General features: G+C 40.6%; 1 protein-coding gene across 4 annotated transcripts in view; it reads left to right on the top strand.

The window, feature by feature from the left end:
* stat6 (signal transducer and activator of transcription 6, interleukin-4 induced) overlaps positions 1-13,587 on the top strand; it is a 78,483-nt gene that overhangs the window by 28,302 nt on the left and 36,594 nt on the right. For all 4 annotated transcript variants that reach the window (XM_049754642.2, XM_049754641.2, XM_049754643.2 and 1 more), the window contains 6 exons: positions 357-473; positions 1,698-1,865; positions 2,686-2,773; positions 2,859-2,981; positions 3,119-3,211; positions 7,760-7,963. In XM_049754642.2, coding sequence (XP_049610599.1) covers positions 357-473; positions 1,698-1,865; positions 2,686-2,773; positions 2,859-2,981; positions 3,119-3,211; positions 7,760-7,963 — 793 coding nt within the window. The remainder of the gene's footprint in view (positions 1-356; positions 474-1,697; positions 1,866-2,685; positions 2,774-2,858; positions 2,982-3,118; positions 3,212-7,759; positions 7,964-13,587) is intronic.

Here is a 13,587-nt window from a genome sequence, read left to right as displayed (position 1 = left end):
TTCTTTCGGGAGAAATCCAACTAAACAACAATGCCAACTATAACATCAGTTTCCGAATATTTGTCCGAGGCAAAGATTTCCCTACATTTTGCGTCGAAAAACAAAAATGTCAACTACCGAGGCGGTCGACTTCCGGGGTCCACTTATGAGTTCTTTGATGTCCAAAGTCCTGATGAAACAAATCAAGGAGTGCTACAGCATCTTCCTTCCGCTTGGAAAGTCTCTGGCCCCTTTTCTGTGAAACAATAGGCCCATCACTTCACAGTTATAAGGGGAGTCACTTATCATCCTCTTATAACAGAAGCAATATCATTAAGTTTCTTAAGATCAATGTGCTTCATGTGATCATGTGTCAGGTGTGAGCAGCTTCTTGGGGTGAATGGGAAGCTGAGACAGGAATTAATGCTGATCGTGGAACCAATCCCAGAGTTGCAGGAAAGGCTAAGACAACTTTTGCAGCTTCTGGTTCAAAGGTAGGTTCTCATTTAGACACATTACACATACTTGCCAACTTTGGGTTGTGAAAAATAGGATTTCTTTTTCATAGGCATGAAAAAATAGGGAGATTTATTTTGAATGGCCTATCAGCCCACAATTTCTTTGGCCGCACGGGCAAAGGGGCGGGGCGTTATGCGTCAACCGGTTTCTTGCCTTATGTGATATATACATGCCAACTTTGTGTTGTGAAAAGTTGATTTATTTTTTCCCCATCAGGGTTTCGGACCCTACCATAGCGGTCTGCAACAAACAGTCCGAGGCATCAGTTACCACTTAGTAACCGGCTGTAGAACAATTCTTTAAAAAATCAGAGATAGTTTGAACACACCAATCTGACATAAAAATCGAGTTTGGCGTCAATTGCAGCATTTGAAAGCAATTGCATTATTCTGCTGAGAGGAGAAAGTATCATCTTGCGGTATGGCTAATAATGGAACATAACATCTGTCTGTAAACAGATGAGACAAAACAACTGTCTCTCTGCTGATGTGCTTTTTAATTTTAGCTCGTGATGTGCAGAAAACATGGGACAGCAGAACTTTTATATAACATTAAACACTCACAACCATCACCTGGTTCTTTTCTTCATTCTTCTGTATGTTTTTAAATGTTCCTTTTGCGTGATCTGATCATTACGTTTGCTTCAATACAGTCTTGTTTCCATTGACGTATTTATCGACACCCAGAAGTAGGGGATCCCCAACCAGCTGCTTTTCATTGCAATGATATTTTTAGAGTACTGTAATTGATGTTGACCAACATCAGCCGTTTGGGTGGAGCCCACCTGCTTGCGTCGCTGGACACACGAGCCGGGGAGTAGAGCCTTCGTGTAGAGCAGATCGCACCGAGGGAAACACTTCGGTTGGCTACGCAGCAAGGAGGAGCCGTGTTGTGTCACATTGCCCACAATTTAAACTGTTTACTTCACTGTAAAAGCAGGAGATTCGTGGGAGAAATGACAGATCGGGGGACAGGCAGTAGACAGCGTTAAAAGTCGTGAATCTCCTGCCTAAATCAGGAAAGTTGGCAAGTATGATGACAAGGTCAAAACTGAGTTACAGCTTGCTCAGTATGATGCGCTATAGTGCTACAAAGCTGCAACAACTGTCATAATGAACACTTCTGTGTATACTAAAATGTTTTGACTTCACTTTGTGTTTTTAATTATCTTGTTTAATTATCTTGTTCTCTTCTCTAAGTTCTCTTGTTGTGGACAAGCAGCCCCCTCAAGTTATCAAGACGCAGTCCAAGTTCTCCACAACTGTGCGCTACCTGCTGGGTGAGAAAATTGCACCTGGAAAGCCTGTGGTTCTAAAAGCACAAATCATTAATGAGCTCCAGGCCAGAAACCTGAACATCACACCCAGGTGAGTAACTCATGATAAATTTGAATACACCAAACCAAGAATGTAACATAACATTACGTCTTTATCCGGGTTTCTGCCGTGTATCCACCAAGTATTGAATTTGGTTTTCCAATGCTTAGAATTTCCCAATGCAATCATTAGAAACACGCATTGGAAACATGTTTTCTATAAAACCAGTTTAATTGCTAAGGTATCTTTGTCAGAATGGCTTTCAGCGTAGTCTATGCTTCTTCTGGAGTCTGGCAACTAATGAAATACATCTGGGTTGTACTCTTGAGAATGGCTTGCCTCTCTGCTTAGTGAATTCGGCCTGTGTGTGGGCATACGCATATGCTTTAAATAAAACCTTTCTGTAATCCTCTGAATAAATGAAAATAGTTCACTCATCCATTTTTTTTGCTACTACTCCTTTGATTCCCTGAGCAATCAAGTAAAAAATTTGAATTTGTTGGTGTGGATGAAAAAAAAAAAAAAAAAGAGCCCTTCAATAATTAACATTGTATTTTGGGTGTTAGATAGGGATGCTCGTTACGGTACAAACATTGGTGCATTGATTGTTTGGCTCCTTGCCTTTAAGAGCACAGTCACTTCCTGTAGCTAGCCTTTTCCTTTGCGTTTGTCATTTCTTTAAGACAGAGCTCCAGATTTTAAGAAGGAACTCCAGATTTTTGGGGCCAACCACTTTCTTTCATGCTGTACCTGCTTAATTAAAATTGTCATTTTATCAAATTAAAGAACAAAATAATAATGACATCATAGATGTTAGTTTATGCACTCAAGGGCTTTTCAGGCCAATTAAGACATGGCATGTTATTTGCAGTGAGGATGTTCAGTCAGTGATCAATAACACAGCGGTCCTGGAACATAACACGGCTACCAAGAGCACATGTGCCACCTTTAGGAATATGGTATGTTACACATCACTTTTCATCTTGCAGTTTTGAAATGACTGCACTCTGGTAACAAGTTAAAATTTGAACTTGTATGCGACAGTCCATCAAAAAGATCAAGAGAGCAGACAGAAAGGGGTCTGAGTCTGTGACAGAGGAAAAGTTTGCTCTCCTCTTTTCAACAGAGATCACCATCACAGGCTGTGACACTCCCTATAAAATCCAGGTTTGTTTTTAAATGTGCTTTACGTCATCTATTGATTCAACTCAATTGGCTATTACTGTGAAATGTGTATACCAAAGTAAACCTCAATCAACCAAGGACTAGTGTAAATATCACACGATGAATATATGTCATTCCAGATGATCTCTTTACCACTCGTCGTCATTGTTCATGGCAGCCAAGACAACAATGCGCTGGCTACCATCATTTGGGATTGTGCTTTTTCTGAACCAGTAAGTGAAACCTTTTCTCCGTGCAGTGGTACTTAAAAGTTGGACCACAACCCATTTTTTACTGATGGCCAAACTTATAAGTTTAAAACTTACATTTTCCTTTGACATCAATTATAGTCATTCCAAAATTCTAACAGTCATTATTGTAAAATATTTATTTCCTACACTTGCAAGTTTTTCATGAACATTTTAAGATTGTCATGTGACAATTATCACCCCGGACATAAATTGTAGAATCACCAGTCTCGGGGATGTTTCAGGTTTTTAAATTTGTAGTAAAACTTTCTGGCTTTAAGAAATACTAAAATGTGGTAGTCAGTAACAATTACATTTTAGACCAAGCAAAAGGAAATAAAATATGGAATCATCCTTTAAATTTCTATTGGTACAACTCAAATCGGGGCTGCCAAGATTAGTTGACCAATCACGGCGATGCAAACGATCAAAATTGTCGACAATTAATTGGAACAGTCAATGAATTGTTTATTTATAAATTTTTTACTTGCTGCTGTACTTTTTCTCTCGAAAATGGCTCTTCCCCCACTAATTAGCCATTAGTCTGTGTCTGTGACGCACATGCTCAGTACTGACTGGTAATCATCAGAGTCTGTAATATAAACAGAAGTATTTTTAGTACTTGAGTGACATAGCTAACCCGTGTTAGCAGTCTGACATTCTGTGCACATTTCACCCAAAATACCTAAATGCAAACCTGCTGTGGATAATGCCTATTAAAAAAAAAAAAAAAAGAACCCCGTTGTGAACAATGCCTGATATCATATCTGTCGTGTCAGTCGTGTCTCGACGCTAGCTGTGGTAAACATACACAGGCTACCATGTGTATCTGATGGAACGCCACACACAATGTCCTGTTCTGGTACGCTAACACATGTTGTATCATCATCCATAGATTACCGAGGCATCAGTCAGCGAACTCACGTTTATTAAAAACCAAAATACAGTTAAAAAAAAAAAAAATACAGCACCTTCGATGCAATTCATATGATACAACTACTCAAAATACACCCACAAGAACTGAAAACATAGAGCGCACAGCTCTAAAATCAGCAGAAGGACTGACGCTAATGGTATGAAAATGAGTGCATAGACACGCAATATTATTAAAGTGAAATACAGTTTATTATTTTTGTGTCATCTCAAGCTTACCACTTTACTGTGTCTGTTGTTTCCATGGATTAAAGGAACCGAACCATCAACGAAACAAAGTCTTTCGGCGAATCTTTCTCTATACCAGTGCTTCTCAATAATTTTCTGTGATGCCCCCCCCATGTTATTGACATTAAAGAAAACAAAATATAAATAAAAAATAAAGATCAACTTACAATAAAGAATAACTATTACTAACATTGTTTTTTAGTCTGTAACAGAACAGATAGTCTGTAACAGAACAGATTCAATGTGCATCACTTTGCCTGAAATTAAAAATAAATTATAATTATTTAAACTATAAACATTCTTGACCAACTGCCATTTTATGCTAGAAAACGTTCAATTAAATAATACACATACTACATCATATTAAATTAAATAACAGCAATAAATGATAATTGTACTAAGTTCATTTTGTTTTTCCTTATTTAATCACTTCACTGGTTTCTTTTATATCAAACAAATTGTTTTAGGTTATTCACCTGACATGTTTCGGCGGTTTCTTCCGCCTTCATCAGAGTGTCACAGATGTGATAGTGACGCGTCTTTATCAGCTGATGGATGAAGGCGTGGCTCACCTGTCAGATTTGACAGGTGAGCCACGCCCTCTGCTGTCCATTCACCTCTCCAGAATGCTGTTCCAGGTTGTAGAGAGCATATAGGCTCATCAACATCCCTCATCCCTGTTGATGAGCATATATGCTCTCTACAACCTGGAACAGCATTCTGGAGAGGTGAATGGACAGCAGAGGGCGTGGCTCACCTGTCAAATCTGACAGGTGAGCCACGCCTTCATCCATCAGCTGATAAAGACGCGTCACTATCACATCTGTGACACTCTGATGAAGGCGGAAGAAACCGCCGAAACATGTCAGGTGAATAACCTAAAACAATTTGTTTGATATAAAAGAAACCAGTGAAGTGAGCAATAAATGATGCTCAATTCAAAGTAACCAGCAACATTAACTCAGGAGCACAATATATAAAACGTTTTAACCTACAAAACAAAAATGAATAAAACAATTTGTGCTCAAAATGAGGCAGCATGACGGAGACCATATCCACGGCTGCAGGGAGTATCAGCTCTTCTGCAATGGTGTGTTTTTTCTTGCACTGAGCAATTTGGTACACTGTTTTATATGATGCTTACAGGTGCTTGCTGATTGACTGAAGTAGCATTCACAAAGTGGGATGATTGTTGGCAATATTCAGTCCGTTTTCGCTGAAAAACCTCAAGCATTTTATCAGCGTTATTGGGGTGCAATGACTTTATAAGTGTCGCCTTAATTTATTTGGCTTCGTACCGTCTGCTGCCAGCATTGTAAGGCACAGTAAACACACCTCTTTCCTTGTCTCCCATCGTAGCGCTACGTACGCTTCATCATATTTCCTTGTCTTAGCTTTCATGTGACTCTCAATTCTCTTATCTCCGTCTCTCTCTGCCGTTCTTTTCAACCATGTTCAATATTTTTCCATGGAGTCCCACTGGACTTTTTATTGCCTGCTCTGTGCTGTGTACAGATTGATTGATTGATTGATTGGTTGTTTGATTGGTTGATTGATTGAGCAATCCAGGGCGCTTGCGTGTGTTGGCTCATATGTTGAGCTCTTGATTTTTTAAATAAAGAGCCGGTCACCTAACCCACGTCTTGCCTGGTACTTTGGTAAAGCTACAATATAATTATATACTAGATCTGTGGAATAATTGGGGCCGTAGCTGATGACGAGGCTGACGTCAGCGGTGCATGTAGGTCTTTTTTTTTTTTTTTGACACAGAGAATGAATATTCTGGTGGATTTAATGATTTGGAGTGACACGGATGCTTTGTTAAAATTCTTGCTTATATTACATTTATTTGATATCTAGTCTGACATCAGCAGCCCACGTAGTCCAACGTCAACAGCTGTGTATTTTTCTTTAATTTTTATTTTTTATTTTTTTACACAGAGGATAAATATTCCGATGGATGGATTTAATGATTTAGAGTGTCACGGATGGTTTGTTAAAATTGTTCTTTATATTACATTTATCTGATGTATCTAGTTTGACTTCACCAGCGGACAGAGTCTTTCCGGCATCAACAGCCGTGCGTGTGTGTCTGTGTGTGTGTGTGTGTGTGTCTGTGTGTGTGTGTTTGTGTGTGTGTGTGTGTGTGCGCGTGTGGGTTTTTTTTTTTGTTTGTTTTTTTAAGTTGATGAACTTGATGACAAGATAAAGATTCCGTTGGATTTAAAGATTTGGAGTGACACGGACGGTTTGATAAAATTGTTGTTTATATTGTTATTTCATACATAGTTTATATATTGTTATATGGACCTGTGGAAAAATTTGAACTGCAACGCACTGCTGACGTCAGACTTGTTTACATAAAGGAGGACGAACTCGATCGATGGCTTTAATGATTTGGAGTGACACAGATGGTTTATAAAGGTGTTATTTATGTTATAGTCATTTGAATAAGTGTTAATGTTACATGAGGCCCGTTCTCAGCTTCTCATTTGTGTTTATGTCACGTTAGCATACCGTATCGTTAGCCTGTTGTTGGTGGTTCATGCCGGTTTTTGGTGTTGGATTTTGTCGAATAAATTTCTCCCAAAATGCGACTTATACTCTGGTGCGACATATTTTTTTTTCCTCCATATTGTGCATTTTATGGCTGATGCGACTTGTATTCCGGAGTGACTTTTAGTCGGAAAAATACGGTACTACCGCCAGAGTGTGAATGTTTGAGCACATGAATTATGTATGCATTGTAAAGCATCTTTGTATGTCAATAAAAGCACTATATAAATCTGGTGCAATATTATTGAATAAGGTTAACCACTAATGTTCTATCACACATATGAAACACACTAACTTTTGTACATAAGTGATACACATGGCAGCTAGCCAAGCAGCTATTGCAAAACGCTAATGCAGAAATCAAATGAAAAATCTTTACTCAGAGCACACTCTTGTCAAACAAACAACATAACCACAAGGTCTCAGATTCTCCCCTTGAACTCACAACTGTGATCTCAATATTCCACATTTTTTGTCAATTTATTTATTGATATGCCATAAACTAGTTTCTCATTGTGCCACTCTCTGCTGCCTTATTTCACCAGCGGGGCTGAATTAAGTTTTCTGAATCTAAACAAAATACACCACACCAATCATAGATCAAACTCCTAAAAGTACTTTGGTGGGTGAGTACCAAACTTGTTGGTGAAAACCAAACTTGTGCTCATGACTACTGGCTGAAATGAGGTCAAATGAAGTGCACTGATATGAACACCAAACATGTTTGAATATTGTGGAAAAGTTACCTTTTATTAATTGCTCATCTCCACGAAAATGTAGATAGTTGCCATTCACAGATGTCTCTGTTGATGTCAGGACAGAGTGCCGTTTGTGGTGCCGGAGCGGGTACCCTGGAAGCTCATGTGCAGCACTCTCAACAGTAAATTCACCTCAGAGGTCCAGACGCAGCACAACCTCGACCACTATAACCAACACTTCCTGGCCCAGAAGATATTTGACAAACCAGAATTCACCGATGACTTCAGCCACATGATGGTTTCCTGGCCTCAGTTCAATAAGGTACATCACACACATACACCTCATTATTTTTTACATAGAATTCTATACCAGAAGCTCCTGTCCCTAAATATATAAAATTAGTTTTGATGACAAAGTAATTCTATGGATATCGCATTCAAAACAAAGTAAATCTTGATTTTTATACACAATGTTTAGGTGAGCAATGCAAGTTGTGCCAGGAATTGGCCTGGATGTCTCCATTTTAAACACAACCTAAAGTCAGTTTGTTTGAAACAAAACATGTAATAAAATAAAGATATAGTGCAACATATATAGTGTTGCTGTCGACAACAAAAATTACAAAACAAAATATTGTTGTCAGTGAGACTATCACATGAGAGGAACCAAAATGCTGGTCACATGACAACAACACTTACTAAATCTGAAATGCCAAATTTTTGATAAATAAAACAAAATTAAGTGTGGTTCGAAAATAAAAACAATATAAAATGTTTCAGCTACTAAAATGAGATGACAAATATCACAAAATGTCATGGTCATTCCTGAAGTCGATTTTCTTAAATTCCGATCACGTTAGTACATGGACCAGAAAAAGGTGGAAGAGGTGGGGGGAGGGTCGACAGGGGTGAGGCACTGTTTGGTATTCCTGAACGGGCAGGGGATGTGGGGAGTAGCTTACGACGGCTGTGTCACAGTGAAAGATAATAGGTCAATGGGAGGGGGGGATGCTGCCATCACACGCCAAAAACTAGCAAACTAGCTAAACACAAACACAAACTAGCGATGGGGTGGGTGGGGGCATTTTGATGCTATCTTATTTAAATGGACGTGTGTACTTCCAACATTGTTGGTATACCAACTCTTTGGCTTAGTGGTAGAGTGTCCGCCCTAAGACTGGAAAGTTGTGGGTTCAAACCCCGGCCGGGTCATACCAAAGACTATAAAAATGGGACCCATTGCCTCCCTGCTTGGCACTCAGCATCAACTTGAAATTGGGGATTAGATCACCAAATGATTCCTGAGTGCGGCACTGCTGCTGCTCACTGCTCCCGTGTCCCCAAGGGGATGGATCAAAATCACACGGGGATGGGTTAAATGCAGAAGACAAATTTCACCACACCCAGATGTGTGCGTGACAACGATCATTGGGACTTTTTTTAACTTTAAAATATCTTGTAGAACATAATTCAAATAAGAACATCTTCCTTGTCTAAAATGTATGTATTCCCACTACTACAGAATTCCAAATGGATTTGGCTAAAATAGAATTGCATTACTGAAGTGTCAAAAAATACTACTACTTTACTAATACTAAAACTACATTTTTTGTGAAACTAGACTAAAATGCCATCAGTTTTCATCGGCTAAAACTCAACTAGTCTAAATTGCAGAGGTGGCAAATCCAGGTTCAGAAAGTAAAACTCTGACCCAGTTTGGCTTTAGCCACAGATGCTTAAACTCGACCAGCAGTTGAATGAGGTCATTTAACTGCTGGTTGACTAGAAGTACCTGTGGTTAAAGCCCAAGTGTGGCAGCGTTTACTTTTAGGACCTGAATTTGCTAAGATGTCATCGCTTATTTTTTACTAAGACTAGACTAAAATGTCATCAGGTTTTTTGAATAAAACTGGACAAGTCATGGACAATTCTTGTTAGAGTGGTGCCCACTCTAACTTATTTTTGCAAGAACCACACGGGAGACAGTATGCCCTTTTTAAGCACTTGCAAATGGAGAGTCATTCGTCGCTGTGCGTACAGCGATGATCGAATGAGGTGTGACTCAGGCCTCTTGCAAGAGCATTTTTATTTGAGAGAAACAGGGTGGGGGTGAGAGTGGACAGGATGGAGTTGAAGCCCTTGACCTCTGGTCAAAACATATACAGGGGGTGTTTTACGACGTTGTGTAAGACAACACAAGCTAGGTTATTTATTACAGGTTACATTCCAACATAAGCATAAAACTAATCTAGCTAGGTTATTTATTACAGGTTACATTCCAATATAAGCATAGGATCAAACTAATCTATCAACCCTAACATATATCTATCAACCCTAACATATCCCTCCTGTTTATCATATGATTATGTCACCCCAATCAACAAATACAAGCAAGAAAATATAACGAAGAAAGAAGAATAGAAAAAATAATAATAAAAAAGATTAATAAAAAAAAACAGAGATGATAGTGGACGGGTTGGGGATTGTGAAGGGTGATACATGATAAAAACAACAAACAATAACAGTAATAACTTCCAGTGAAGATGAGGTTTTTCCTCAATACGCCCAGTCCAATTTTAGTGTGTGAGTGAAAAACCTGCGGCAAGATGTTTCAATGCAGAAAAAGCCTCACACGGTCCCTTTGCCTTAGGCGACCAGAATGCTATCAATCAATAAACAAAGAAAAACAAAAACACAGAAACAGTACATCATTGTATCCATCACTTGCGAGGCATTTTCGATGGTCAAATCATCAAGTTTCTGTAAAACATGCTCAGCTAAACAGCATCTACGCAATCCACGTTTCGCAGCACATTATAGTCATCACATCCGTCACGTCTGAGAAGTTGTATATGTACTTGTGCTACGGTAGAAGACACAACCCTCGTCACAGCAGACTTCAAACATGGGATAACACAGGTCGTAAACAAGCACAACAACACTAGCACAACAAGCACAGGAGTCACAAATTTGAACAGCAGTTGCCACCAGTTGCCAGAGAATAGCCATGAAAAGAAATCCCATTGATGTGGGACTTTGTCTTTTGACATGGCCTGCTGTAAGTTCTTCAGTGAATTCATGGCGTCGTTGATGTGTGTGTTATTTTCTCCAGGTATGTATGTGCAACAGGAAGTCTCAATAATGTGGCGCACACCACCTTGTGCTGCCATCAACAAGTCCAGAACCATCCTGTTTTGCAAGACCATCAGTCTAATAGCCTGAATCTCTCTATTTTGTCCATTGTTGACTTGCAGTGAGAGATTCACAAAGGATTGAAAACGATAGTTAAGTGTCTGGATGAAGAGTGATTGTTTTGCAACTCCGATCCAAGGAAAAAGCGCATGAACAACTTTGTCCCCGACAGACCATACTTTATGGTCGTCAGGAACATTTGCACCCCAGACAGGGTCATGAGGGTCAAAGGTTGCAACAGCCCTGCGTCAACGTCCAGAAGAGTTGTGTGCTGTCGTCAGCTGATGATGTTGTATCCTGTAGGTGTGGTCTGTCACCCACACTGGTGCTCCTGTCTAGTTGGCGGGCAGCATCGGATAAACCTTGTGACCACAAAGCCACCAGCCATTCTGTATGAAGTATGTTCCGTTTGATCTTGCAGCCATGTCGGTGGGAGAGCCCTCACCACTCGAAACGGCTCTCTTATCTTGACACTCAGCAGTGATGTCCGAAGCTCCCATCCAGTTTCCTCCTGGAGAGCAGTCGTCGTTAATGCATTTGTGGGTCTCTTTACCTTGGATGTAACGTGTAATTCACTCCAGCTGGTCTCTCTGTGTAGGCCACTTGCGGCAATATCCGTCCTATAACAGTCACATTGAGATTTGTCCAGAAAAGCTGATCACAGGCACCGTCTGCAAGTCCAGGGCGGGAAGGGTCGGCATCACTGACTGTGACAGCACGGTGTTGATATCCAACTCCTCCCATCGATGCCATACATTTCGCTTCAGGGACATTCATTGCTCTGGCCTCCAAGTGAACTTGTGTGGAGGAAGGGGGGAGTTTCAAACACACATAACACCCCTCCTGTGTGTGAGCTCTCACAGTGAACTTTACATACCGGTACCAAGTGTTGGTTTCGTATGGGTTTCTGGGATCCCATGACCAGTTCTCAAAGTTCTCATTGTTTTCCACAGTCAACATTGTCACTTGGTCTGTTCAAGTGAGTCCATAGACCATAGCACGCTCCAACCACAACGCAGCAGAGGATCCACCTGGCATGTGGAGCCCCGTTGCTACTAGGATGGCAGAGACACCAGGACATACCCTCACCTAGCGAAGTGGGGATCGATGGATTCTTCACCAACATTGAGACGCCCCACCCTAAACGATGAGGCCCCTTGGTAGTCAGCCTTCCCCACCACTCCGAATTAGGGGTCCAGCACTCTCTGCAACTTGCAGTGGCTGAGGTGAATCCTGCTGGGCCGTTCAGCAATCTTTACTGCGGTGGGGGTAGTCAGCAAAACTTGGAATGGTCCCTCCCACTGTGGGCTGGCCCGGTTCTTTCTTTTGATGACCTTGATGTAGACCCAGTCTCCTGGCTTGATGGGGTTGTCGACCTGTGAGGGTGAAAGATCAGGCGGCAGTAAATTTGCATTTGACACATCTGTCAGTCTGAGCCTTCTGATCATGTAATCTGCCAAGGACTGTTCTTCATCTGCCTTTTGTAAATCTGCAGGGAACACAGGTAGTCTATATGGTCTCCCGTGGATGATTTCAAAAGGTGTTAGCCCTTCTGAAGTGGGAGTGATTCTCATATAGAGCTTCACTAAGTCTAGACACTCTGGCCAAGGTCTGCCTGTTTTTTCCATGCATTTTTTTCAACCTGCTTTTGATAGTAGAGTTCGCTCGTTCAACAAGGCCAGCACTCGAAGGATGCCAAGCGCAGTGGTTTTTTTAACGTTATCCCAAGGTGTACAGCCATGTTCTGTACAACTTGGTCCACAAAGTGTGGACCATTGTCACTGTAAATGGTCTGCGGGATGCCATGAGCCGGTATGATGGCTTTACAAATGGCTTTTGCCACTGTTAAGGCATCTGCTCGTTTAGATGGAACTATTTCCACCCATTTGGAAAATGCATCAATCATCACTATTTGTGAGGTCCACTTTATGTGAGCTTAATAAAATCCATGTGCATGATTTGAAATGGGTAAGACGGTTTCGGAAATGAGCCTCTCTTAGATCTCATGTTTCCTTGTGAATTATGTTTCACACAAACAGGACATGCTTTACAAAACTTTTTCAAGTAAGCATTTAAACCAAAGGTAGTGAATTGTTGATGTCTGATGGACCTCATCCCTCCTGTCGACACATGGCAAGGCCCATGTGTCGCAATTGCTGCTGCCTTAAAAAGTGATTTTGGTAAAACAGGTTTGTCATTGATGCAGTGGATATTATCTGTATCCACTATTGCACCTTTTGTCGTCCGCATTTGTTTTTCCACCATTGGTGCATTGCCCTGCATATCTGTCAGTATAGTTTTATCCATGAGTTGCGTGTCCTCTGAATCTATTACAAAAACTGTATGGCCATGTTTTCCTGCTGCTGCTTCTTTAGCAATTTTGTCTGCTAATCTGTTTCCATTTGAGACTTCATCTGTGCCTGTGGTGTGAGCAGCACATTTACACAAAGCCAGTTTAGCATGTAAAAGGATGGCCTGCAACAAGTCTCTTAACAAGGAGGCAACGGCTTACCGGTTGATGTTGTCATCCCTCTGCGCTCCCAGTGTTTTGCAAAATAGAACAGTGTAGAAAACGCATACTGACTGTCTGTATATACAGTGACTTCCTTATCTTCCGCTAATTGACAAGCTCTTGTTAGTGCAATTAGCTCAGCAGCCTACGCTGACCTGTTGTATGGAAGCTTTTCTGCTTCAACAATCTGGTTTGGCAATTTCACAATTGCATAACCACTTTGATTGTTCCCTTTAGGAACC

This window comes from Syngnathus scovelli, chromosome 2, assembly GCF_024217435.2.
Source record: "Syngnathus scovelli strain Florida chromosome 2, RoL_Ssco_1.2, whole genome shotgun sequence".
In the NCBI taxonomy this organism is placed as follows: Eukaryota; Metazoa; Chordata; class Actinopteri; order Syngnathiformes; family Syngnathidae; genus Syngnathus; species Syngnathus scovelli.
This window is presented reverse-complemented; position numbering and strand designations above follow the sequence as displayed.